This window comes from Saccoglossus kowalevskii, chromosome 2 (assembly GCF_978046115.1).
Source record: "Saccoglossus kowalevskii chromosome 2, keSacKowa6.1, whole genome shotgun sequence".
Taxonomy (NCBI): domain Eukaryota; kingdom Metazoa; phylum Hemichordata; class Enteropneusta; family Harrimaniidae; genus Saccoglossus; species Saccoglossus kowalevskii.
Window position 1 is genome coordinate 21,194,302 of NC_140642.1, and position 21,257 is coordinate 21,215,558.

The 21,257-nt window shown below is 34.1% G+C and overlaps 1 protein-coding gene across 1 annotated transcript in view; it reads left to right on the top strand.

The window, feature by feature from the left end:
- Positions 1-5,390: 5,390 nt before the first annotated feature.
- Positions 5,391-21,257, top strand: part of LOC100367941 (glutaminyl-peptide cyclotransferase) — a 38,019-nt gene continuing 22,152 nt past the window's right edge. Inside the window, exon 1 of the mRNA XM_002740402.4 lies at positions 5,391-5,583. Coding sequence (XP_002740448.1) covers positions 5,497-5,583 — 87 coding nt within the window. The 5' untranslated portion in view covers positions 5,391-5,496. The remainder of the gene's footprint in view (positions 5,584-21,257) is intronic.

Genomic DNA, 21,257 nt, shown 5'->3' on the forward strand with positions numbered 1-21,257 from the left:
TATCTTATTGTTTGATTTATTTATTTGCAAATATATATATATATGTATGGTTTATTCAGTACTATAGCCATGGGCCTATAGTACAAAGTAAGACACATTAACATACACGTAAAAAGAAATTGTCTAGAACGATTTGGTGGTTTACAACTGGTCAAAAGTATCGAGTTGTGACAAAACTCTAGAATCGTTAGTTTGTATAAGGCATATTAATGTATGATATGAACGGTCCTTATATAAAGATAGACATTTCTCTACTAAGATTATTATATCGTGGACATACAAGGTAAAAACGAAATTCATCCTCGACCAAGCCCATGTTACATAATTTGCATATTCTCATGTTCTTCGGAATATTGAATATCCGATTCCACCCGAAGGTTGAGTGATGATGATCTCAACTGGCATAAAATATGACTCAGCTTATCGTCATAATTAATCAGAGATGAATATTTTTCACAACAAAAACTTATTAAATTCCTGGTACTTGACAAGTTTAATTATCTGTGGCCCATGATTGAATATACATATTGCGAATTTTCTGCTTGAAAAGTGGCAAAAGTACTTAAAGCGGGAGGGTCGCCACCTGCGCACGCGGGGGAATTGAGTCCCAAACGACGATAACAACACATGCTAAAACGCAAAGGCTCATGGGTAGACGCTTGTTTGTATCATGGAAGGTATAGTACTAACTGTTTGTGTACAAACAGTGAACAGTGACACGCTATGGCCATCTGACGCATGCGCAGGTGACGACTCCCCGCTTTAACATCGTCAACTCCCTGATTCAACCAAACAAACCCAAAGCCATGAGGGAACAACAACTTTTTGATTTGTTGGGCCCAATATTTAACATTCTTTTCTGCTTTGATATATCGATGCTGGTAACACTGGTAAACATAACGGTTTGTATTCATTTTCAAAATGTCCAGCCAAAAAAATTAATGAACAAATAAACAAATTCAAAACATATTTGCAAAATTTTCGTTGCGCCATTTCGACATTTTCCGCGCCATCAAACCCTCAAATTTACATTAATATTGGTAATATCTTACAGTCATAGGTATTCATATAAACTTGTACGTCAATGGAACTATATTCAGATGAAACACGTTCCAAAGCAACATTGTTTTCATCAGATTTTTTTAGCCATAAATGAACGGCCACTAGAAGAAAATGGGATATCAAAGTAAGTAAAGGAAGATACGACTGAAAGTATTTCTCTGTTATAGTACCATCTCACGTAATGCCTCAAGGTATCATCTCTCCTGAAGATATGATTTGGGTTTTATTTGTATTTACTTTAAGTTTCCATTTAGCCGAGTATTCTGACAAGCCATTTAATAGTCTATGTAATCCAATTGCGTTGGAGCTAAACAAAATCAAATCATCTGCAAATAGAAGGTAAAATATTGTCTAACAAATCAACATATACGCCAGAGAATCGATTGCTGTAGATGCTCGCCAAGGTCATTAATAAATAATGCATATAATAAAGCCCACAAAATGGAACCTTTCTGAACCCCGCATAAGCATTTGAACACATCCGAGATTCCATTTGACGTATGCACGTGGGACTTTATATTGCTGTTGTTATCATCGCTTATGGCCCCGTCACACCACAGGGAGCCCAGGAACTATAATCAACTGTAATACGCAGTCTCTATGAGCGGGGGGGGGGGTATCGGCTGGTATCTAGTGTAAGAAATAGACAAGGGATGAAGGCTCCAGCCAGCTCACATTTTTTAAACTCGAAAAAACAGACGAAAAAAAATAAAAAATAAAATGTAAAAAAAATACCAGGTTGAAGAATATTAGTTGCTCCTTCGAATTTCGCCAAAGCCTTACCTACATTTTACCGATATCTGCAGAATAAATCAAGAAAACTACACAAATTGACTCCATTTAGGAATTCCTAACGGTTAGTCCGAACGCACGACACCGTTGGAAGCGCGGCCTGTTCAGCATTTATCAACAACCAATCACAAGACTTTAGGACGACCCTCCCGCTTTAAGAAAGAAAATATCTTGGAATTCGGTTGCCTGGATCCTTCTATTAGTCACCTGATACGATCCTTTTACAAACACATGTTTGGTCCAAATTAAAAAGAAAGAACTAAAAATGTGCCAAAATACGACATCAATTGTAATTGCCTAATTTCCTGTGTACCTGGTCCTGCCTTGATATGAAGATCATTGGCAACTGCTGATCTGGTGTTAATTGTATGCATATCTCAAGTATACGAGAACATTTCTCTCATATATGAAAGTGCTTAATCGTTCAGTGATTTAAAAACTGGAGTTGCTAGGCGAAAATGGAACAGATTATATAATGGTAACCAACGAAGGGATCTAAAAAAGATTTTAAATGAGTGTCTGTGAAACACCAAGAATCGGACGAGACGTACGTTTCTGTAACTGAAATAGGTTTGACACACCTGATAACAAGCGCCAAACTGGAGCAACAATATGAAAGAATAGGAAAGATAAGAGAGCTGTAATATTTTTTAATGCGTTAAACTTAGCGTTAGCATTAACTTTTCAACAAACTTTCTTAATGTGGTCCTTTCAACTAAAAATTGTGTTCACAATAACATCAAGCAACCTTTTGTAATCGACATTGATTTAGTTTTTTCAGTGTTGATAACCATTTCATTTTTATCACACCACCGTGACCCAGATATCATGTTGAAATCTTCAGTATTCAGCTCAGATAAAGTTTTCGATGATGTGTGCAATGTGGAGTGGCCGCATACATATCAATATCTGTATGACAAACTTCAATTGGCAGGTCATTGATAAATGTAAGAAATAATAGCAAGGACGTAGAATATATCTAATGAGGGACCCCAGTAGTAATAGGTATATTTTCAGAGTGGACACCCTTGAAATTGACAGATTGGTATCGATCTGTTAAAGTATGATTTGAGCAAAGTAACAGCTTTGACTTCACATTGGTATAATGATAATCTCTTGAGTAAAATTGTGTGGTGTACAGGCTAGCTTAACGTAGGTCTAATAAAATTACTAATCCTAGTAAGTCGCCCTTCTGTACGGATGTTGTTCAAATTTACACCAACCTACTGAGGGCAGTCTCACGTGAATGACTGTGCTGCTGCCCAATAATCCATAATCAGTTAAGTATTTGTAGAGAGTATTATAAATGTGCTTTTCAAAAAATTTGGAAACCACTGGCAATACATATGTGGGGCGATAAATATTTGTTTTGTTTTTTCATCTCTCCATCCTCGAATATAGACGTAACCTTTGCCAGTTTCCACGAATTTGGAAAAATCTCTACTTGAGATACATAAATTACAGATCTTAGTCAAGGATTGACAAATACAAACTTCAGCAATCTAGCACTAATACCATTAGCACCAGTGGATTTATTTGGTTTTAAATTATCCAAATGACGCAAGGCAAACTCATTAGAAATCATAAAAGTATGATAACCATCGCTTGTACCAAGTTTATTTCTAACAAAATTACTTGTGTTCTCTAGGTAAGATGGTCGGATTTTTGCATATATTACGTGGAGTGAACTCACGTGAATATTTCTACATATTTTAGTATTGGCACTTTTACTTTCAATATTTGACTTGAAATATGTAGTTTTAGCTGTTACAATTAAGACATTAACATGATTTCTCGTATTCTTATAATTGATATGATCACCAGGAGCCTTGAAATAATCCCTAGCTACAATTGTATAACCTTGTATGACGTCCCTCACGTGGTTTTGGATATCTGACACAACACTCCTTTAGTGGAGCATGTCCACCTGCATAGACATTCATAGTGCAATATAGAACTAAATTAAAAGGGCGGTAGTCGTCGCGCCGCTCATGTGCGACATTTGTGTTGATAAACATTGACTTTTCCACAATCCAATGCGCTCTTCTAATGGAATCGCAATTATGAGGTTTGACTGGGGTCACTCCTTCGATACTTTCCAATCACCGAAAAAATACCTAATTAAAGCTTGGTAACGTCGCAGTTTGTGTTCGTTGATCTGCGCAACAGCCAAAGTTGCCATTTTTGTTTATATGAGACCCATATATCTCGCGCATGGTTAGCGCGACGACTACCACCCTTTAAAGTACAATGTGTGAATGTATAATAGGATTGACAACTGTACAATTTTGTTGTCGTGTCATACGTTAATTGCAATCATTTAGCTTTATGTTGAACTCTACGAATTCCACAAATAACTCCATCCCCTTTTGTGTATATCACGTGCTTAACAAACAGTTGAGGCTGAATAACACGGCGGTTATGTACCATCATCAAGAACCAGTTACTAGTACCAGTTACTATTGGTATATAAATCTCTTATATTTATCAAGTGATCATTTTGATTGTCAAAAAAAACAATTCTCAGAATAGCCAGTATGAGTTTATGTTCTTGTCAAGACAATATTTTGCTCTAAACCACCCGTCTGCCTAATTATTGTCTGGTGTAAAGTGTTGGCCCGACGTGGAAAATTGGTTAGAAATTGAAGTTGGACGACACTCTTGAAGGAGGTGCGCCCTCTATGGCAACCAGTTCAAAATGCACGTCGCACAAATCAGATGACTTGGAAAAATAAAATGATGGCATGAACACAGAGTTAGAACGCTGTAAATCCGCATTAAATAAACGAATTTGTCACTTTGTCGTCCATTTCATTTTCACTCTAGTTGCAAGAGTTAAACACATACAGATTTCACAATATTTAAAGTGGCATTCAGCCTATGTGATGCTGTTAAAACTCACTATATGGCACATACCCCCACTGTTCTAATCTTGTGAGAGGTATACCACTAGAAATCTGGGTGATGACAGAAAAGTTCACATGAAAAAATACTGCATGGATCTTAGGAAAAAGTATTTCACACAGTGGAAAAAATACAACAAAATCATCATGGGAAAAATAGTACAAAACTGAGTGAAGGAAAAAATGTTTCTAATGGTCCTAATATCACACACAGTTATCCGTAACCAAACTCACATCAGACTAAACTGTTTTGACGAAATAATGACGAAAATGGTTTCCAGGGATCGTGACATGCGCATAGAAAATTACTACGGTAAAACTTCTTGATATACTGATTTGATTGTAATAATGCGTTCTTGATGACAATAAATTACTCCCGAACGCTGTGTTGAATTACAGATAATAGCCGTAATGTTGTACATCCAGTGGAGACTTCACTGATTATAACGCGTGGGAGCTTGAATATTATTATTCGTGAATAATTATCTTCCAGGAGACGCCAATTATTTAGGTGTTCCCCTCTCATGTAAGGAAATATTTCATTGGTCTAATCTTCGTAGTAGCAGCCAATAGTGTGACTGCTCTCATTAGTATGCACCACACCACTGCGCAGCTGGTGGGTTGATCGCTTCCGCGTTGTTCGTCATTCCTTAGCGAGCTACGTAAAAACATTCGTCATTCACTTCCACGTCTCGAGTGGAGAAGAGAAAGCGAGTTTCTTAGCCGAAACGGTTGTACCATGTTGAGGTTTTCCGCTGTGTTGATCGCTACAATACTCGTATGCCACGTACAGGGGCTGGGTAAACCGAAATGGACCACGAAACGGGTAAGTTAGTTTTACTATGGTATAAACTGGTGTGAGTTGGACTATTAAAATACAACATTGGGGTCTATTTTTCAAAATGTGGGACTTTGGGACAGCTCGGACTATAGTGTAGATATAAGTAGGGGTACTGCTGACGTATTGTATCCTATCGCTCCCTGACTGACATTGTGTACGATCCGATCGTCTACCAAATTGGCGGGGGACCCACTTGTTGATGTGATCGCACGTGACTACACGTATGGTTGTTTAGGGCGTTAACGCGACCCACTTTTCAAATTCTTCAAAATAAACAGGCAGTCCTTCCAAAACAATTCGGCGATTTTCCAGCAAGATAACTTTTAAACATTAAAACTTCTACTTGTAATCATTAATCAGGAAATCTATTGCATATAATTTAAAATCTCGTGACACAGTCGGCAATAATATTTGTACAAGGTTTTGATAAGCTATTTTCTTTTCTTGAAAGATAACTTTCTAATATCCTTTATGTGTTTTACATGTAATCATTTTCTGTATATACTAGATGTTGTTTTTTACCCGTATAATTATTTTTGCTCTTTTCCTTGTTTTTATAATTGAACTGTAGTCCTATAGTCGTTGGTTTCTCAGACCCATCAGTGTGGAACAGGTCAAGGCGCTGAACAGAATGTCTCCGTAATGTCTGAGTCCGTTTACTCGCACTGCCTTGTTCAACCTTCAGCGTGCAATGTGACAGATAATAAAAAAAAAACTTTTGTCGCTAATTGCTCCGTGATTCCTCAGTGTCATATTGACGTAGATGCTTTCAATGTCAAAGGCTGTTTTTCATGCAACGCGATTCTCCTAGACTAGATGCTGTCTACTGATCGCGAGACTTTGAGTGTACTCAAAATAGTTGGATTCTCCTTCCGTTTTTTCGACTGAAATTACACGGTGAGGATTACAGAAGGTAATACCCCCATTAATCCATTTCACCGTACTTTTTCGTTCTTTGAAGTACTCATAAATACCGTCTATTTGCTATAATTCTTCCGGTGGAAATCCTACTTAATGATAGAATCAAAATCATGGATATGTTTTCAAGTGATCGCAGTGATCATCAAACTCTTTGTATTTCTTTTTTCAAAACTGTTCTCTTGTTAACTAAATTGTTCTAATCAGTAGTTAGAACATAACTAGAAACAGATATATGTTTATTGTGGACGATAAAAAAACATCCCTAACTAATATTGTAAGCATATATCATTATTACTATATATAACAAAACTGTCGTTGGGTTTCCTTTTTGTTAACAGTAATACAAGACGATATTTATCACGATCAGACATTTTATACACTGTGATATTTATCTTTTATGACAACAAAAACAAAAATGGTCAATAAAACAAAAAAAGATACGACAGACTATCAGTGGCGTCACATGAAATAAAATGGGGTCTTAAAAAAGTAATGGCAGGTTTTTATGCAGATATGGTGTTGATTACCCGCAAGGCAATTGATACTTAAAACTACATTTCGCATGATTATGTGATAAGCTTTTTTTTTTATACGCTTTTAGTATCAGTCTTTCTATATATTTCTTCACGAAAATGGAGCGTAGAATCGATCTAATATATTAGAGCTATCATTGTATGGTAATTCTCGTTGCGTTTATTGCTAACCCACTCTACGACTAATACACGAGTGTCTTGTTAGAAGGGCAATCTTGTAAGTGGTTGCTGTAGCATCTATTTTTGAGATGGAATTTCTTTCACCTCGACACCTTTACGCATTAAAGTTACTGCAAGTGTTAAGTGGACGTTTCAGTGTCGATACTCGTATCTTACAACGCTGTGAAGTAGCTGTACAAGTAGCAGATACACTGTATTAGTGTTTCCCTGTTGTATTTATCCATTGGTTTTTTAATCACCTTCGGTCAGGGGAATTAATTCAAGAACGTGTAGGATTCATTCTTATCGTTCGAATAAGATTCATATTTTATTTCTGTTCGCACATATTTTCAAATATTTTGAATGATATTGTACATTTGATTCAAGTTGTATATCTGTAATTCTGATTAATGTCATGTTATTTTTACGCACTGAGGCTACTTATATACTCGTGGAAAACTACATTTTCAGAATTTGACAGTTTCCCGTTCACAACATGATTACCCCGGTGAATTTATGTCATCATGTAATTACGGTTGCAATGTCAGTGAAATGTCGCCTATTATGTTATAAGTCATTTTTGCTAATGGTATTCGTAAATAATTAATTTAATTGTTATCACTGATGTACACGTCAATGATATCGTGTTTGCTATTTTTATATCGAGAGTGACAACAATGCTCGTCGCCGGTCATTAAGAGAAATTGAAGAGTGAGAAGAAATAAATATTGTTCTGCAATCTCGCAACATAATATTACTCTAGGGGTTTATCTTAAGTCTAAATTTGAAAAAAAAAAACAGTGTGCAATCCATCTCTTTGATGCTTTTCTTGCCTCTACTATATGGGCTGTATTATAAAAAAATTATCTTGGTAGGTCAAAGGTCATGGAACATATCCTGAAAAACTTTAATTTCTTTATTTTTTTTACGCATTTTTTACCAATTTGTTAATTATGAAACATTTGAAAAAATTAGCAAGAAAGTTGATATTTGAATGGAATATGACTCTAAAATGACATAAACTATTTTTTTTTTTTTGACAAATCAGATATTTTGTGGCCATTCCAAATGTTTGCTCATGAGCATGTCCCAATCATATTACATCATAAGCTCTTTACTTTTATTATTATCACTTTGTGTACTACTTAATTTCTGTGTAGTGATAGGATTTTTTAAACTTACTCATCGATGCTAAAACTGCCAATACACTGTATTTTGGCCTGTGAATGTTTTGTAATTTTGTAGTCAGTTGCCTAGAAACAAAAATAAAAACCTTTCAAATTTTTTTTTCCCTAAATCCATGATAAACACATGCACACTTGATTCTGAGCAGAATTTGTTTTAAGATTGTCAATCTTCTTCGCTTGAACAATTTTATTATCCCTTTCACGGCTTGCCTCTCGTCATTTGCCATTCTGTCGTGAATACGCCTCATTTCTTGAACTTAATTGCACTCAGCGTACTCTGTAATTGGGATTCTGTATTATAGTCTATGTGAGATCTCACTATTGGTGTTTCAAGTGAAATTAAAGTTCTGTTGCCATGACGATTTTGATTAATGACCGTTAGAGTCATCTGCTCCACAATATAGGAAGGATCCACGTTGATTGCATTAGATCAGGTTTCACTCGCAGACTCTTTTCTTTATTTTTAATGATTTATTTTTTGTTTGCTATCACAATATAATTACCTGTCATTGTTAAAAAAAAAAAAAAAAAAAAATTGGCGAAAGAAATGAGATTTATCGATTTAGTTTTTAAAAAGTGACAGCATGCCTGTGTGTTTGAAGAAACGACTGTTCCAATTACATTCCAATTTTACTTAACTGGATGACACAAGTATTGAGGCAAAAATGTTATCTTCATGTGAACTTGCATTCATTAATTTTATACTTAATGAGTTTTTGATTTTACATATTATTTTATTCACAACTATTATTGAATTTAAACTCGCTTGCGTGATTGCTGTGAGCTACCGTTTATTTGACTGAGAGCCCAGTTCTTCAATGTTTGCTCTTAATACTCCACTTCAATCTGGCGGTCATTTCAAGAGGAAATTAATTTGTTTCTAAAATTATCAGAAATTGGATTACCGTAGTTGTTTTTAGATACTCAGGATTCGTGTTGACATATGCAATTATCCTATCTGATGTATATCTTAGTTCTAATGCTTTTCTTCTTGACTATCAATAAAAGTAAAACCACTTTGGCTTTTCAAGACTTGAAATTCAGTTGAACACCATCCTCAAAGTTGTATATGATATTTTCATACCAAAACAGGAAAATTCATTCCAATATTTTGTTACCATAACCATAATCAGAAAACAGGATTGCCATAATTATTCCTATAAAAATATTTGTACAATATATTTTCACATTTTTATATATTTATATATGAATTCATTCTGTTATTTTTAGACATAATTTCAACATGGTTCATATTTTGTTCAACAAAACCTTGGCTTTTAAAGGTTTACTTTTTTTTCAGGGATGTACATTATTACAATTGTTCAATCAAATTAATTTATCCAGAAAAACATCGTTCAGGCAGATATTATCAAGTATAATAGTTAACTAGATAAAAGGCAGGTTAGACGATGTAATTTAAACGTGAGAAACTCATTTTCTTTTTCTCCCTGATTTCCCATCCTAATGAAACCAAATTGAGTGACGGAGCACTTCCTTATTACTCCTGACGTTCTATTTGCCCAAAATTGGGGCGAGAACTAGTCCTTAATGATCACTTCATTACGTGTCAATTTGTGAACTGTGGACTTCCAAATGAGTTGGTCGCCATTTACGTGTGTGTGTACACATTCTGTCGGTGTGAGTAGCATCGTAATACCTTACTTAATTTCTGCTGCATGTTGTACGTCGTGTCTATACTGTAAATTACACGATGAAGTTGTCATGAATGGCGTTGCCTTTCAATGAATGATGCAGAAGACGATCCTTATATATAGATGAAATTGACTATTACGAAGGTCTGATTCATTTCAAAAAGTCCCTGCTATATTAATGCGTATCACCGATCGATCATATTCGATTACAGTACGCTTCTGTCTCAGTTACACATTGGCGCTTTCAGATTCTATTTTTTTTCCACCTGTCTATCATCATTTTATTTATCCTTGGTCTGATTCTCATATTTTTCTTTTGTATTCTCATTTTTAATATAAAATAAACAAACAATTTTTTATTATATGAAACTGAAGATTGCTGGTTGCCATTTTATTTAAGGTCCAATTTTTTCAAAAAGGTGTACTAAATGGACCATATGAAAATATGAAATTTTTTAATGAAAAAAAAATTATATTTCAAATTTTTTTCAATATTGTAAATTATTTGATTTGGCAAAGAACGAATTTTCATTAATTTCATAATTCTGAGTAAAATAAAAAAAAATGTATTTCCTTTGGTCACGAAGTCACTTTTTTATATTTTATATTTAACTCTTTTTTTTTTTTTTTTAAATACACTGCATGATTGATATCTTGTTTAATCAAACTTTGATATGAATAATCAAGAAGTACACATCCATAATAAAAACTATTTTAAAATCAGTGATGAATCGGCAAAATTTATGCTTACACACAAGGTACAATTTTTCGTAAGCGCCGTGTTATCGCTATTGGTCACGCATCTTGACATCAAACATTACTTTGACTTGTATCACATTTGAACTTGGTGCTCTTTTAGCATGCTGTACATGCCTTGGGTTTTAATTCGTATAAATGAGGTCGAAATACAGGAATGTACTACCGGTAATACCGAGTAGATAATATTTGAGCAATTTACTCTTTCATATATATGTGTATAACCATGAAATTTTCAGATTTTCACAAAGACCTAAAAAGCTTTTTTTTTTGATTTCTCAAAAATTGTCAAGCAATGTTTTATAGAATTAAACAGAGTTTTCTATGGAAACAACACTTTCTATAGTAACCAACATATAATCTATGGAAACAACACTTTCTATAGTAACCAACATATAATCTATGGAAACAACATAGTTTCTATGGTGACCAACTTAGTTTCTACATAATCGGCATATAATACTAGTAGCCTATTGTTTATTAAATAATCTGCAAAAAGAACATTCCTAGTTTTGCCATTCTAAACAGCCTACAACCTAAATATTTAAAAAAAAAAAAAAATTTGATAAGGGTTGTAGTGGTTTACTAGTAAGAGACCGTTATAAAATGACAAGGTGACCTCGACTAATTGATGTCCATTATTTGCTTTTCTGCATTTTCCGAAGTAAGGATATTAAATTTGAGCATTGTGATGTGACTATTATCAGAGAAGTCATGCTGTCTGTGTTCAATGAGTAAGATTTATGACAGACAGGAGACAGTCTCACTGAGCAGTTGTGACTGATCATGACAGTGTGTTAGTGGATATTGCCATCACTGTGTCCAACCCCCTAAGGGATGCGGTCTTGGATCGACTAACAATTATGGATGCATCTAAAGAGAATTCTATGAGTTCAGAGTATGGTCATATTTTATTTAAATTAAATAGTGTTATTTACGTCTTCTATGTATGTACATGTAATACGGTTCCAGTTGTGCTAGATTGATGTAAGCTTTTACTAACTGGAGACGAAGCAATTCAAATCCCTGACTTGGGCTTTTGCTGATTCTTTTTTTAGTCGCAACAAGTTACTTAGACTTGAATGCAAAAAACCACATTCAATTTTGATCGATAGGAAATTTTCCGGATTTGATGATTTAATGGCATTTTTTAGAACCAAATTTCAAGAAGGTTTTTTTTCTCGAGTCCATGTCCATAAGAATTTAAAGTGCCTGTGAAATGGCTGCTATTTTCACGCATAAAATTATCCATTGATACATAAATATTATTAATTTTTATGTTTCTAAGCATGAATTATTTTTTTAAGTGAAAAAATTTGTTTTAAACTCAATCTACAGCAACTTTATTTTTGTGTATTTTAAAACGAGGCTCCTCATTAGCTTCTTATTTGCCCTTGTGACGTCAGAAGGGGAAGTCGCATGGCAGCTTGCATTGCCGATACGTGTAAATAAGGCAAATTTTTTGTACAGTTTTCTCGTCTTTGACTAAATTATCACTTATGTACTTGTTCGTCGAGGAGGAATGGACCATAATGAACACATAGAATCAATTTTTGTTGCATGGGGTTGAGTTAGATGCGAAACATGTCCGTTCTGGTGTAGCTGGTCACCGTGATCATCACCGGCGCATGTTTGTACACTGTCGCTGGACAAAATAGGTTACTAGGCACGTCACTACACTGTTTTATTTTATCGATCGTCTGAGTAAAACTTTCAAAATTAAAATAAAAGAGGACATATTTTGACATTCTTCTAAACATTAGACTATAGTGATCACTATAAAATAATTAAAACAAATGACAAATCACAGTTACTAAATAAATGACAGCCGCGTGGAAATAATTTGAAATTTTGTTGAAATAGGTGAACGCGTCGGGTCACGACGAGGGCAAGTGCGTTAAAAGCGGCGTTGAATTGGATAACAAAACTAATCGAGATCGACACACATACAGATAAATTCAGAGTGGATTCGAGTTAGCTTGATCCATGGCGTGATTGTCATGATTATAACATCGTATTAAAACTTTATTTGATGGAAACACATTGACCAAGCCCGGATTCTTATTTCATAAATTATTACGCAGACCAAGCTGCAAGCATGGAGGTAAAAAAAGAACAGAGGTGTGAATTCAACATTCAACACCAATCACCAAACGATTCAGAAACTTTTAGCCTTCGAAAATGAAAACAATTAGCAGTGTGTAAGGGCTGTGTAATTTCCTGTTTGTCCGACGCTTCGTTTTTGTGTCACTGTCAAAATTATTGCTACTCTTTACTTAACAAGGACTAAATGGTCTCTATAAAACGATAATCAAGATCGCAAAAACAGTCAACTCATTTGAAACACTTGCCGTCTCTCTCTCTCTTCTGAAATTCGCCTTGGTGATTATGGTCCGGAATCTATTTCTTTCAAAAGTGTTGCGCCAGGTTTATGTTGTCGGCGTTTCTCTTTAAACCTAGTTGTTTTTTTTCATGGACGAGGACAGTTTTTTCAAAAAAGAAGAAGCTGAGGTTAAGTGGCTTTCGTCCACTGATGCATGGAAGGTCCATGACTGATGTCGCACTTTCGAATCAATTAGAAACGTGTGAATACTTACACTATGACTAAACGTTTCACTGCAACTGCCCATAACACAACATCTAAACACTCTCTCTCTCAAAAAAAAAAAAAAAATAGACAAAAAAAAAGAAAAAAAAACGCCGACCGAAAAATGTATATCGTTTAAAAGTATACTGAATGACTAGTGTTATTACGGCTCAGGGGTATGACTTCCTCTCACATTTTGGCATTTGGTGGCGCACTTTCGGCGAGAGTCGGAAATCCGGAAACAGTCGACCGTTTCAGGATAGGTATGCGTGGCTACAACACGAGAAACATCTCAAATTTACTTGGATAAGAGTATCATTTTCAGCAAAAAAAATCAATAACTGCCCATTTCAGTGGGTCACAGATCTAAAATGGGAAACGTGAGGGTGGGCATTGCACAGGCACTTTAAACTGCTAAAAAATGGTTGTATTTTTTCAGACTTGAGGAAATTTGCAAGGATTTGTCTCTCCCAAAATGAAAGTGGTTTCCAGTATCTACACCAACGGCGAATACAAATTTCAAACCATGAATTATTTGAAAGTTTTGAATACTTAATATCATTGTCCTCATGTTTTATAAGTCACCGTGAAACCCAATTCTAGTGTCTTTGATAATACCGGTATGTGTGTATTTGCGATTCCATATCAATCTGAAAAATATTCTTATCGAGTAATTTCATCTCAGTCCTGATCACCATGTGAACAATGCATATTTTAGTTTATTATTTTACACTTTAAGGCCAGATTTTTATTATCCCTTGTTTTGCGAACCCGCCGAATGAACAGGAGCCAAAAATGAAATAAAAATAAAATTTTATTTCAGCGTAATTTCTTGGGCGTAACTTGTAAGGGCAAAAAATTGCTAAAAAAAACTTATTTTTATCATCATTTTTTTTCCGCCCGTCGCATAACAAACCCAAGTTGCATTTTCGTGGGAGTATCATGATCAAAGTACCGAAGTCTCGCGCAGATGAGAAACAAGGTTATACATGGAATAAAATTTTATTTCATTTCTTCTCTCCGATCAATGATCTCACTTACAATTCTTTGAGAATCACACAAATCTATTGGAAAAAAAGAATTAATTTTATTTTTTTCCGCTCTCCTCAGAAAAATTGCCTTATAAAAACTAGAGAAACAAGGAGTAAAAAAAGTCTGGCCTAATGGAAACCTAGCATGACAAGATCAGGCATGTAAACTCATGGTATTTTTGTTTAGCTCATCTCTATAGCAATGGCTTAAGCCAATAAATTGCCATTAGTAAATAGTTGGACTTAAGCTTATATTATAAGTATTATTGTATTGTATTGTATCATATTATTAATACTACGCACATAAATTTAGATTTTAAATAAAGTTATTTAAATAAAGAAAATACCAGTGATTCTTTTCCTCATACAGATTTAAAAATTCAATTTCATAAAAATTTATATATTAATTTAAAAACTGGTTCATATATCTGATTGATATCTCTTTTTTAATATAAATTCGGAGTTTGAATAATATTAATCTCATATTAATACTGTAAAATACTTTATTTTAGCTGGGATTTTTAGCTGAAATCTGATGAGTTGAATGTAAAATTTAGAAGAAAAAAAAGATATTTGCTGGATTTTATTGGGTATATTTACTAGATTTTATTTTCACAGAATCATTCCTTCAGCTAAAATAACGAAAATTAATTCCAAGCGAAAATAAAGTATTTTACAGTATTCAAATAAAGAAACTTTTGAATCTGTCTTTCAATAATGCTTTAAACCAATACAGCCATCATGGAGTTTTAACATTCCTGATGGTAAAAGTAATTTCCATGCTGTCTTAATTATTATTGCTGCTGCTGAGATATTAACAGCATGATCTTTGTTGTTTTTGATTTTCAAATATTCCTGATTCGTCAATTAAATATAATTATAAAAATTTCGCTGTCAAGGCAGTGTATATTATTCAAACGTAGCTGTTTGCAATGACGTTGCTAGTCATGTTAATAATGTCGTAGACTGTAGGAAGCTATTTGCACCTTTCTGGGCTCTCCCCATGTGTAGTGAAGCGTAAAAATGAAGCTTATTACCAGTTCATGGTTAACCTTCATGCAGAGCCAAGAGAAAGAAATATTGCAGTTGCGAATAATTGGCAACTGTGTTACGGTTGTTGTGCATCAGTCGCTACGTACATACAGTACTCCCTGATTATTGAACTGTCAATTTATTTAATTGTTGTCACTATAACGTACATGTGTTCGGCATTCTGATCAAATATGGACACAATGGAGTGATATGGTACGGTAGACGTCAGAAATGAGTAAACATTATTAAAAACTAGGAAATATGATTTTTTTTTCTGAATTCATTTTTCAGTGAATATGACATCATTTCGAATGTTACCCGAGTAACTAATGGCATTTAATCAAATTACCGAAATTGACATAACAAATTTGTCACTACTAATTAAAATTGAGTGCTATATCAACCCAACTTCTGATTGTTTAATATGCCTTAGAACTGCAATCTCAAGTGTAGCTGGATGCCATCTGTAATATCAGAGGTAGATAAAAATAAGGGCTTGTAACCAGGGTTCTGCCCAGCGTGATTTGAGTGCCGGTCGCTATTTAATATTCATGAGCTAATTAATATTCATGAGATAAATAATATTCATTTTTCCATTCTACTAGCTACAATTTAACTACTTTAATTATTTTAACTTTTATTTTAAACATTTCAATGTAAAATTAATCTGCTTTGATAAAAGTGAAAAAATATATACACTTTATTTTCGTAATCACGTCTAAAATACGTATTTTGAGACATTGACCTCTGACCTGGCAGCCATTATTTTTGTCAAAGCATGTCGTCCGTTTGTTACGGCCAAACTGGAAACAAGAATTTAATTGTTTTCTTTTCCAATGGAATGCTGGTAAATCAAATTAATAGTGAGAAAGAAGTATTCCTTGTATCGCTGACTGAATATAGCTTATGAATTTAATTTTACGAACGAATCATGAAACCAAAAACATTGATGAATGTTCCTTCACTCGAAGTGCAGATTAAACGAACGACAGCTTGACGCATCACTGCCGGTGAAGTGAGCAAGTTATTGTTCAACTCGACAAATCCTACACACAACTAAACTTGTAATGGTAATCCTTCCTTCTGTTTATTTATCGTTGTCTTCCCTTCCATTATCTTGATGTACGACTTATTCCGATCTGGTTTGTTTGTTAAAACTAACAGAATGTCAATCAGAGGTTAAAACAAAAACACATTAGGCCAATATCACATGTGTACGTTGATTTTGAACAGCGATGTCTTCTTGCATTAAAGTTTTGTTGTGTGTTAATTTTTTGCATTGTGTTGTGTGTTAAAACCAACAAGGACGATAAAATGATGGTCCAGTGGCCGACATCAAGTGTGTATCATAAACAAATAGAATAGTGCCGGTCGCCAACTTTTTGTCCTGGTCGGAAATTCTGAGTGCCGGTTGCTAGCGACCGGCGCCGACCAGCGTGGGCAGATCCCTGCTTGCAACCATGGTGATGTAAAAATAGATGTTCCCATTGATGACAAAAAAAGTTATTGAATTATAGAAAATGCTTACCTTTAGTCACAAGTTTTGTTTTGTTTTGTTTTGTCCTTATTTATACCATGTATGAGGATAACTATGTTTTTGCCTGATAATCTTTAGCAACTCTGTTCCTACAACTGAACTGTGCAGATCAGTGTTCAGTGATAATAATAGCATTGGTCAAACTGTCTTAACGTAATTGTGTTAGCTGGAAATTCAAACTTTTTAGTCCAGTTTCTTCTCCATATACTAGATTTTTAAAATAGTTGCAATGTTTATAAATAAGAGATGCATCTGTGAAAAAATAACTTCAAATTTTATTTCACTTTCACTCCCCCCCCCCCCTATCAAAATTAAGTATTTGTGTTCCATGATGTCATTTAAATCACTAAAATCACCTAGCACAGTTGATTTAAAATTGAATAAAAAATGGAGTTTGTAATCAGTTTGGCATCACACTGGTTAATGGTCTTGTAGGAAAACACTATCAATTAAATTGGTACCAGTAAGAAAAATATGTTTTTTTATGTACTGGCAATTTGTTTTGAAATTACTGGAATCCATTGTTCTGTTCTTAAAATATGAGCCATTCGTGTGTTTTTCATTATTCATATAGTGTAACGAGATTTCAGAAATATATTGTAACAGCCTGGGCCTCCATGAGATGTCGTCTTTAAATATTCGTTCTATACAGTCAAATGTCTCAAAATGCATAGGAATAAGTTCTGCAAGTCTTCACCTTGAAATTTATGAAAAAAAAGAAGAAGAAAAAAAAAGTGAAAATAAATTCATTGAGTCAGTATTTTGGTGTGAATGAACATGGAATTGAAAGGTCAAAAACGATTTGAGATATTGAGAATGAATTTCTCATCAATCAAGAATTTAAACGCTATTGAAGAGAGGAACCACTTATTACGCATTTTATAATCATCTGCACTTCCCTACCCATCAAATATTTCAACTGTCAAAATTCAGATATTAATTTGTAATTATAGCTGAGTATTATTATTTTGCATAGTAGAACATGTACAGTGTTCATATTAAATATAACATTTACATTTCACAATATTTTTCTCCATTCTGCAGATTAGCTCCAGGTAGCTTGCAATGGCAAATATAAAACGATTAGCCTGCTCGTGCTTGCATTTTGTCTCGTGCTATAACTTATCTGGAAATCCCAAACATATGGCATGGCAAATTAGAACCATGTTGCTACGTTCAGAACGATGACGCTTATCAGCCGGCTGCCAGTTTTCTTCACTGCATGCTTATTCATAAAGAGTAGGAATGTACAATTTTTTTTTTAGACTTAATTTTACTAGCTTTCCATTCATTCTGCGTAGAATTGCATTTCTATAGCAACAATACCTTTCTAGATTACATTCATCGATTGATTAAGTGAACACATATTGATCCAAGTTCATTAATTTTCATCGTTGGCAGTCCATCATTTGTGAGTCTTCGGTTTCAGAAACTCCAATTTTGTTCAACAATTGTTCTTTGATTGAAACCGATTGTTTGTGATTTTTGGAACGTTTTGTACTTTTTTTTCCATTCTAGATGTCGAATAGATAAAAAAAAAGTTGTGTTTTTTTATTGAGTACTTATATTCATTATACTAATGTGAGTTTTTGATCGAGGAGTTAGTCCATCGTTCCTCGTTGTGAACGCTTTATTGCCTCTCTTCCCTTTCACTGTGAAATAAATCCGATCACTTTACAGCTGAAAAGACATTTTCGCTTTTGTTTACACGAGATGTGATTTAGGGTTTGAGATTTTATTCGTATTCATTTGGGATTAAATTTAAATAAAGCGTGAATAATAAATAAGGGATAACGACTGGTACATGTTTAGCCTAATTGGTCGAAAGTATTTATAATTCTGCGTGTATTCATCAATCGTACTGGGAAGATGTTGATTTGCATATGGATCATAGTACGGCTATAAATTTCGATGTTGGTTCATAAGCTTAATGCACGGATTAAAAACTCTGAGGATTATACATGTTTTAGCATGTAAAAAAAAATTTAGTTTAGTTATCATTTGAACTAAATAATATTACCTTGTTCTGGCTTGTTTCTTTGAATTCTATGAATATATATGCAAATAATAGTTGCTTTTTCTCTTTTTTGTTATCCTTATTGAAGAACAGCTGTTTCGATAATGCATTATATTACAATTGTTTTTCCTTATAACTGGTAGAAGCTATGCCTGTAATATTATGATGTGGAGGGTCATTTTATTGTAAATAATCACGACGCATGTCTCTGCAACATGTGTTGTGTCACACTGAAATGACCCAGAAAATGAATGCAGTTTTATCTCTTGTGATGCTGTACGTAATCCTCTCTAGTATTAGACGCCAGGCTGATCGAATAAAAAAAAAATCTATGTATATTGCCGGTGTTTTCATCGTGTTTTTTTATGTTTATTGCAATATATCACGTGAAATCCAAGCTGGTGATCAATAGTAAAAGTTAACGAATTTGATACGCCAACAAAACATGCACTGCCATCAAAATAAATTACTTATAGCTGTTGGTTCAATTTGTCTTTTTCTAAATATTTTATTGGGAAATTATGCCTATATTTTAGTTTTACCTGAAATTTTTTGTTTCGTATTTTCCATAATTATGACAGAAAGAACTAAAAAAAAGAAGCTGTGACAGTGACAATTTTTTACTGACCAGATATACATATATATATTTTTATCTGTCTTTAATATATCAACAATGTGTGCCATAAACCTTTTGTTTAATAAACAATACATTTTTCTAATATCATATACCAGCTGTGATAATAGAATTGACAACACTGATATTATACGGATGAAATTAACCCTGAAGCCACAATACGGGGAAAAAAAAGGTACCGGTACATTTCCTGTTCTTTCAGATGTCTAACAATGATACGTGTGAGTTCTTTTTATGCCCAAAGGGATAATAGCAACCTTCAAAAAAAAAAAAAAAAAATCTTGAATTGTGTTTCACAGATCTTTCAAAGTTTTGATATTTTTGTATGAATATTCTTGTGACTTTGCCGCCAGTATGTCAATATCACACATTGATTCAGCTAGCAGAATGAAAACTTGTCTCCTGAATGGGAAGAAGGTCCTTGGTTGCTGCTAACAACTGTTGTCATGGAAACATCACGTCAAAAAAAAAACGAAAAAGAAAAAAAAAAACGATAGTTCTGCGTTTCCACTCAAGGATTGCATTTTGTAATTAAACCATCGGTGATTAACCTCTGAATAATTGAAACCTTTTGAATACATGGAATAACCGGTTAAAATACGACACAGTTATCCCTGCATATTGACTCTGAATGAAAGCAGTACCTAGCAATTAGTTCATTGGCTTTCAGCTGAATTTATTGCCGTTGATAATCGCAAACAGATAAGAAAATCAAATGATGCTCATCAATTGTGAGAAAGCACAGCAGGGTATTGAATAAGTTAATTTGCTATAATAGACGTAACGCAAACATTTTGCACAAACTCTCCATATAGTCATAGATAGGAGAAACTACCTTATGAAGTCACAGCTCCAACTCCCATAGTCGACTTTTAATGAATAAAATCGGCGATAAGAATATAAGTCAATTTATATACAGATACTCGAGTGAATTCATCAGACGGGGATTCATTTCAATCAACCGTACTATTGTGCCTGGCTCGGGAAATAAAAACGGCAAAGGTGAATGCAGCGATGAAAATGGAATGGAAATCTTTTGGGAGTAAATGCAATTATCTTCGTTGAATTTCTGTTGTTTTTTAAAATGAAAATGGTGACATCCTTGGGAGTAAGATGTTAATATTTGATTGCTCTACGTATAAATATATACCATACTCTCATTCCCAACTATGTCCGGAATTTATGTCTAAACAAGACATTTTTTTTATATATACGACTTTCCTGAGTACCTTCTAGACTTTTTGTGAGGCAGTACAGCTGCTTAGAAATTCTTGTATTTTTTGACCATCCATAATTTTTGTTTACATATGTTTGATGTAATCTGAACCTACGTGCCCTCTTTATTTAAAGCTGCATTCGTGTATGTTAATTGAAATCTCATTTTTCAGGAAGTTCCACGTGTATGTACGTCAGTATGGTAAATACCCGCCATAGTTTTCAACAGTTAGTTTCCGCAGCTGCCAGCTGCAAGCAAGACACTAACTGGGAACTAATGAAACCAAGAGTCTTGACAAAAAAAAAAAATGATGATTTTTGTGTTTCTCAGAACTTGATCGCTACTACATACATGTATATTACTGTGTTGTGATATGTACTGCATGTTTATTCTAATA